Source organism: Olea europaea, unplaced genomic scaffold (assembly GCF_002742605.1).
Source record: "Olea europaea var. sylvestris unplaced genomic scaffold, O_europaea_v1 scaffold3632, whole genome shotgun sequence".
Lineage (NCBI taxonomy): Eukaryota > Viridiplantae > Streptophyta > Magnoliopsida > Lamiales > Oleaceae > Olea > Olea europaea.
This window is the reverse complement of record NW_019255562.1, coordinates 91,133-97,729: the sequence shown is the minus strand read 5'-3', so window position 1 is coordinate 97,729 and position 6,597 is coordinate 91,133. Positions and strand designations below refer to the sequence as shown.

Sequence of the window (6,597 nt, the reverse complement as noted above, 5' to 3'; positions counted from 1 at the left end):
TGATCGTCCTATACTACCCACTTTCTTTGTAGTGGCCATTTTGTCATGAAACTGCCTTTTAACTGCTGCTATTATCTTTCATCGTTCAACTGCTTTCGATTGAATTCCTTGAGTCGTGGAACGTGATAATGCTACTTTAACAACTGCCTTGATAACTGTATTCCTTGATAACTAATTGCTCAAAAGAGTGCTTGTGACACTCGAACTTCCTGTATGTGTATATATATATATATATATATATTGATTGATTGAAAGGTATAAAAGTGTTCTATATATCTTGAATCGTTACGTAGTAAAATGTGATTAAGTGATCTTCAAATTTTATTATAAATATTACGTAGGTCAGTAATAGCTATTTACGTAGTAATTACGTCCCACAAAAAGGAATTATTTTCCTTAAAATACACCTTGAAAAATACAAATTGCTTAAAAGAGTGCTTGTGACACTCGAACTTCCTGCCCATGTTCTCCGGGCAGCCTCCCATTTGCTTTTTAGTCATTGATTCTATTAAAAAGTACGATAAAGAATTTTTTTATATACAGTCATAAATTACGTACATACACATTGCACGCAATTGATTAAATATGAAAAATACCGTTTGATGATTAAAATAGGATCAGTACAATTTTCATCAATATTCTTTTGAGCATTGAATAGGTCAGCATATTTGAGTCTTTTGTTGGGATTCCAATATCCTTTCGAAGAACAGACATTTCTGGGGTGGTGGCGTCGCAATTGTTATACTTTTCGAACTGAGATCATTATTATTATTATTATTATTATTATTATTATTATTATCTGATTACAGAGTTGCTTGTTGCAGAGAGCCGAGGGGTAAAGTTTTATTGTTTGAATGTCAAGCATGTGATCTGCAATCACTGAGCTCTTTCGAGCCCTATTAATGTAATTTTCAGCCAATATTTTTTCAACTGGGTACAAGTTATTTCATCCCTTTTATCTGGGATTTTTTTTTTCTTAAGAAAAAAAGTGGTTCTCGGAGTGGAAAGAGTGATGAGTAATCTTTTAAGGAATTCAGGTTAATCTTTAAAGTGGACGAAGGATGTTTTATTAGCTGATCCTGCGTATTGGGCTGAGCTATTTTTGAATTTCTTTTTGTGGATTTTTGAGTAAAAACTGGTTCTTGAAGAGAAGAAAGTCACCTGTTCTAGTTTGGATATTTGGGTTTTCTTCGAAGTGGGTGAAAGGTGGCCTTTTGTTATCTCTTGCTGATTTTCTGGGACACGTTTGGCTTGATTTAGCTGATTCTAGGGGTTTAGGAGGGAATAGGACTGGAAGTGAGGTACTATTTGTCAAATTTTCTTTAGGAGGAGGTTGGGTGGAAATTGGGATTTGGGTACACTCGAATCCTCATCGGAAGGAAAAGCAGAGTGGGCAGCCGCTGCTCCTTGTTTTTTGTTGATTCTAGGTTTGTTAAAGATGGGACTTTGTGGTGATAGCTTGAAGGCAGAATCTTGGGATGTGGTGAAATCAAAGGGGAGGAAGAAGAAGAAAAATGATGATGCTGTGGAGGAGATGGGGTGTTGGGTTAAGTTGAGGTATATTGGCAGCTGTATGTGTTCAAGATCTAAAGTTGATACCTCTATTAGTGGCATCAGTGCCCGCGGTAATCATTTACTCATTTTTCAAGCGTTATAGTCCAAGTTAAAATTCATATATTATTATTACTTTCATTCTTTATCCATTGGTTAGTCTGGTTTGATATCTATTTTTGTTCTCTTTTGCTTTGTTATAGTTGTATGTTACAGCTAGATTTGCAAATTGGGATATTTGATACCTTATTGTAAATCTTGTGTCTGATTGGATATCCAATTACTTAGGTAGTCTAATGACAACATTTTAGCACATTTATGTGATTGCAACAAAAATTATTGATGTATAGTGAGCATATAGTTAGAGAGCTATTATGATTAAGGATGCTGATCAATGTTTTTTGTTGTTCCTAGAATTGTAACTATAACAAGAATTAAATTTTTTTTCTTGTGTAATCCTTTTGCAGACACAAGGTGAATAGCTTAAGGTGCAATGTTTACAATTTAAAGTTGTCAGAAACTTATTAGCACATTGCTTGTCATGTTGTGCAGAATGAGCTTACTTTAGGTGCTATCAAATTTTGGTAAAATAGTTAATGTTACTTGTTTTGAAGTTTCATAATATTGAACTAAATACATTTAGAAATGGTAATCGTTGCTGTCAATTCATTGCTAATACTTGTTGCCTCGTTACCAGATATTATCTCCATTAACTTAGTTGAATAAGTTTAGTCCTATTAACATATGGCAAGATATACCGCATGCTACGCCAGACAATGCCGATGTAGACCTTTCCAATCATGAGTATGCCTTTCTTCTTATCTATTGCTTCATTGTGTGTGAACAGAAAGTAAATCAGCGAACGATACTAGCAGAGACCAACCAGCTTCCCTGGTACTTCCATCCACCACGACAAGCAATGCTGAAAGCAAATCTTCCAGCTTCAAACTTGAAGAGGAACTTAAAGTATCTTCTCGGCTTCGAAAATTCACATTTAATGACCTGAAGCTGGCCACAAGAAATTTTAGACCTGAATCTCTTCTTGGTGAAGGGGGATTTGGTTGTGTATTCAAGGGGTGGATTGAAGAAAATGGGACGGCACCGGTGAAGCCTGGAACAGGACTTACTGTAGCTGTGAAGACACTCAATCATGATGGACTTCAGGGTCATAAAGAATGGCTGGTTTGATGCTTTCTCAATATGATTTTCTTGAAGTAGCTGTCAGTCCTGTTTTATTCGTATTATTTTGTTTGGATTATCTGAAATTACAAATTATTTTTGGCAGGCTGAAGTAAATTTTCTCGGTGATCTTGTCCATCCTAATTTGGTTAAATTAATTGGTTACTGTATAGAAGAAGATCAGAGGCTGTTAGTTTACGAGTTTATGCCTCGGGGAAGCTTGGAGAACCACCTTTTCAGAAGTATGTATTGAAACTTCTTCCAGTGTATTTTGCATGGATGTTGGAGTTCAGGTTATGTCATATAGGATTCATTTGAGAGAATCTTGGTCAATTTCCCGTGTGAGATTTTATAGCGAGTTATCTCCATGGAATTTGGTTGAAAATCCAGGAGTCCTGGGCACTTTCCCTAAATAATGAAATATCTATTTTTCTTACTTCCATTTTTAGTAAATTAACTGTGTAGGTTAGAATTCTATATTTGTCAAGTTGGAGTTCCGAACCATTTTTATGATACGCAGCACTGAAAGTTTTGGTTCAGTTGCTAGTTTGTATTTTATGGTCTAAATTCTAACTTCGGTTAGCCAAACAGGGTCGGATTTAACGATACTTTACTTTCTTCAATTCTTTGTTTCATTGTTCAGCGAGCATATTCTTCTTGTTTAGTGTGTTGATGCACAGTCTGATAATAAACCATGGTGAATTCCAATTGAAAGTTTTTCACTTTTTAGTTTGCATTTGACAAACTCCGGAACAATCCTGCATCTCAATATATCATAGTAGCTGCATTTTCCTAGGTGCATGTTGGGGTAATGTATTTGGATTGGAACATAAAGACTAGTATATTTGCATAATGACCCAAATTTAGTCTTGGTTGGAGAAAAAAACTTATCAAATCCTACTTTCTTGAAGAAATTTTTTTGATAAAATAAAGATTAAAATACGTGCAAGTGGAAGCAGCAGTAAGTTTTACTGATGACAGACTGATATCTGTGATGAAGCAGCATCTATTTAAAATTTTGAGTGGAGGTGAAAGCCCCTATTCGGTATCAGATTCTGATGCTTCAAATCTTTTCCATTTTCACTGCATTTGAGCATTTTCTGTTGGACATATAAATGACATTTTCCTTTCAAAAGACAGTATGAAACTAATATTATAATATTATTGGTTCACATTTAAAGTGCTAGAGCACTTGTGTTTCACCAATGTAGCAACGTTCCGCTAATTGAATCATTATAATATGTAGGGTCTTTGCCTCTTCCATGGTCTATCAGGATGAAAATTGCTCTTGGTGCTGCAAAGGGTCTTGCTTTTCTTCACCAAGAAGCAGAAAGACCCGTGATATATCGTGATTTTAAGACGTCTAATATCCTGTTGGATGCTGTAAGTTCCCTACGCTTGGCAAACTACATTCTTGGAAAATGCATTTTCCTGATATATGAATTAACATAATAGCTTATTTTTCAGGAATATAATGCCAAACTTTCTGATTTCGGACTTGCTAAAGATGCTCCAGATGAAGGAAAAACACATGTTTCTACCCGCGTGATGGGAACCTATGGTTATGCTGCCCCAGAATATGTCATGACAGGTGAATTTTTTATGCATCTTTAACTGCAAAGTAATGCTCCTACCAAAAGGACAAGGATTCAAGAAGTGGAATAAGAGAATGGAGAGTCATAAGAAAGATAACTAGAGAAAACCTATAGAATAAAGGAATAGTTCCATTGCAATTTCTTAAGTAATTGGAAATCTTGTTATCTAACACTATACTTCAGCCTTAGTTGACCTGGTGTTTTCCGCTTTGAATCTTATACAATTGTGACTGAAGGCCCTTCCTGCTCTGTATCACTCATTTGCTCTGGTAGAATTACTGCAACAACTCAATGGTTGAATGTTATGTAAAAGTAAAACTTCCTAGGTCAACTTCTAGATAGGATAGGAATCTTGTCTATTTAAATGTGTATTTCTCTTCTATTTATTGTTAATTTCACTTTTCTACTAAAATACTTTTATTAAGATACTATGAACTGAGCCAATGACAGCTGTGATGAAATTGTTCTATGCTGTTCGTGGTGGTGCAAAAATTCTGATATTTCATCCAAACTACCCCTGTATTTTTCATGTTTTTGTGTTGCTTGTTCAATTCTAGTACAGTCTCTCTACTCAAAAGGTGTCGTGAAGGCTGTTATGGATTGGTATCTTATGCTTATCTCGAACTTATTGCTTGTTTATTGGACATGCTGCCTTATGTCATTCTATATCCTTCTAGCAATGTATCATGGTCTTGAGCAAACATGGGAAGAGTATGCTTAGTAGGCTAGATGTTTTCCCACCCAATGCAATTCACTTGGGCAAGAGAAATGTTGGCAATCTAATATTTTTATTTGGTCTTGCTTAATATTTATCCATTATCACGTGTGATATCCTTGATTGGGTTTGAATTCATCTCTGCAAAATATATGTTTGAAAATGTTTCTAATAGTAAAGGTGTATCCAAATTTTATGGTTGAGAATGTTTGAACTTGATCTGGGATTTTTCATGTTCGTTAGATGCCTTGAATAATTCTTCAGGGTTTGCATGACATCTCTATTTATTCTGATTGGATTCTATCCTTTTCTGTTATAGGGCATCTTACCTCAAAGAGTGATGTCTATAGCTTTGGTGTTGTATTGCTCGAGATGCTCACAGGTAGAAGATCAATGGACAAGAATCGGCCTAATGGGGAGCATAACCTTGTGGAATGGGCTAGGCCTCATCTGGGAGAGCGGAAACGCTTTTATCGTCTAATGGACCCTAGGCTCGAGGGGCACTTTAGTATAAAAGGTGCCCAAAAAGCTGCACAGTTGGCTGCGTCCTGCCTTAGCCGGGATCCCAAAGCCCGGCCTCTGATGAGTGAAGTTATAGAAGTCTTGAAGCCTTTGCCAAGTCTGAAGGACATGGCGAGCTCATCGTACTATTTTCAGACCATGCAAACTGAGCGTGTTGGGTCAAGTCCAAATGTTAAAAATGTCCTTAGAACGCAAGGATCATTCTTGAGAAATGGGCAGCAACATCCAAGAAGCCTCTCAATACCAAATGGTTCTCAAGCTTCGCCGTATCGTTATCAGTTTAGTCGGAATTCACCAAAACCAAACAGTAAACCATAGAATGGTTTGGAAATCTCTGTTTCTTTTCCTACCCTCCTAACATTCTTGGATATGGATATATTTTGTTGGCGATTGTCCATAGATTACTAAAAAAGTAACAAGAGTATACATTTATGGCATGCTTGGTAAAGTGGATTGAATAGTATTGGACAGTATTTACTAAGTAAGAGAAATTCAAAACTTCAAATCTTGCTATCTTACTGTCCAATCCATCTCACTTTGTTAAAGGTGCTCTCAGGGGGAAGAATGTAATGTAAATGGAGATGAAGTTAATGGAGTAATTTTTTATCGTGTTAGAATCTTTCTCATGTAAGATACATCTCTCTCTCATGTACAATACATCATGTGCACCATTCAATTTTGGATGATGACATCTATGTGATTTGAGAAGGTGTCTCTCATGTAAGATACATCTCTCTCTCATTTATGATACATCATGTGCACTGTTCAATTTTGGATGATGACATCTATGTGATTTGAGAAGGCGTCGCATGTTGGTAGTGTTACATATTGATACGTGTATATACTAGTGATATGCTTTGTTCTCAAGTGATTGTTTGGCATGCAGTACTTGACATGATTGTTCAGTGAATTTCAATACTCCCTACAAACGTCAGAAGAGAATTACACAGATTGTTGATGCTCAAAAAATTAACTGATTTGAGTTGCTAGAGAAGTAAGAAATTTAATTATGCGTCTCATTTGCTGTCCACCCCC

At 36.0% G+C, this 6,597-nt stretch overlaps 1 protein-coding gene across 1 annotated transcript; it reads left to right on the top strand.

Moving 5' to 3' along the window:
* Positions 1 to 542: 542 nt before the first annotated feature.
* On the top strand, positions 543 to 6,372 carry LOC111386623 (probable serine/threonine-protein kinase PIX7). Its single transcript, XM_023011091.1, has 6 exons — positions 543 to 1,625; positions 2,399 to 2,733; positions 2,837 to 2,972; positions 3,977 to 4,113; positions 4,198 to 4,321; positions 5,360 to 6,372. The coding sequence occupies exons 1-6, from the start codon at positions 1,439 to 1,441 to the stop codon at positions 5,878 to 5,880; spliced, it is 1,440 nt and encodes a 479-aa protein (XP_022866859.1). The 5' UTR covers positions 543 to 1,438; the 3' UTR covers positions 5,881 to 6,372.
* Positions 6,373 to 6,597: the final 225 nt, after the last annotated feature.

What these genes read in the sequence shown, in the direction of transcription:
- LOC111386623 (XM_023011091.1), top strand. Translation starts at nt 1,439, where the DNA reads ATGGGACTTTGTGGTGATAGCTTGAAGGCAGAATCTTGGGATGTGGTG. An exon ending in TAGTGGCATCAGTGCCCGCG is followed by an intron (nt 1,626 to 2,398) that starts GTAATCATTTAC and finishes GTGTGTGAACAG; the next exon opens with AAAGTAAATCAGCGAACGAT. An exon ending in CCCAGAATATGTCATGACAG is followed by an intron (nt 4,322 to 5,359) that starts GTGAATTTTTTA and finishes TTTCTGTTATAG; the next exon opens with GGCATCTTACCTCAAAGAGT.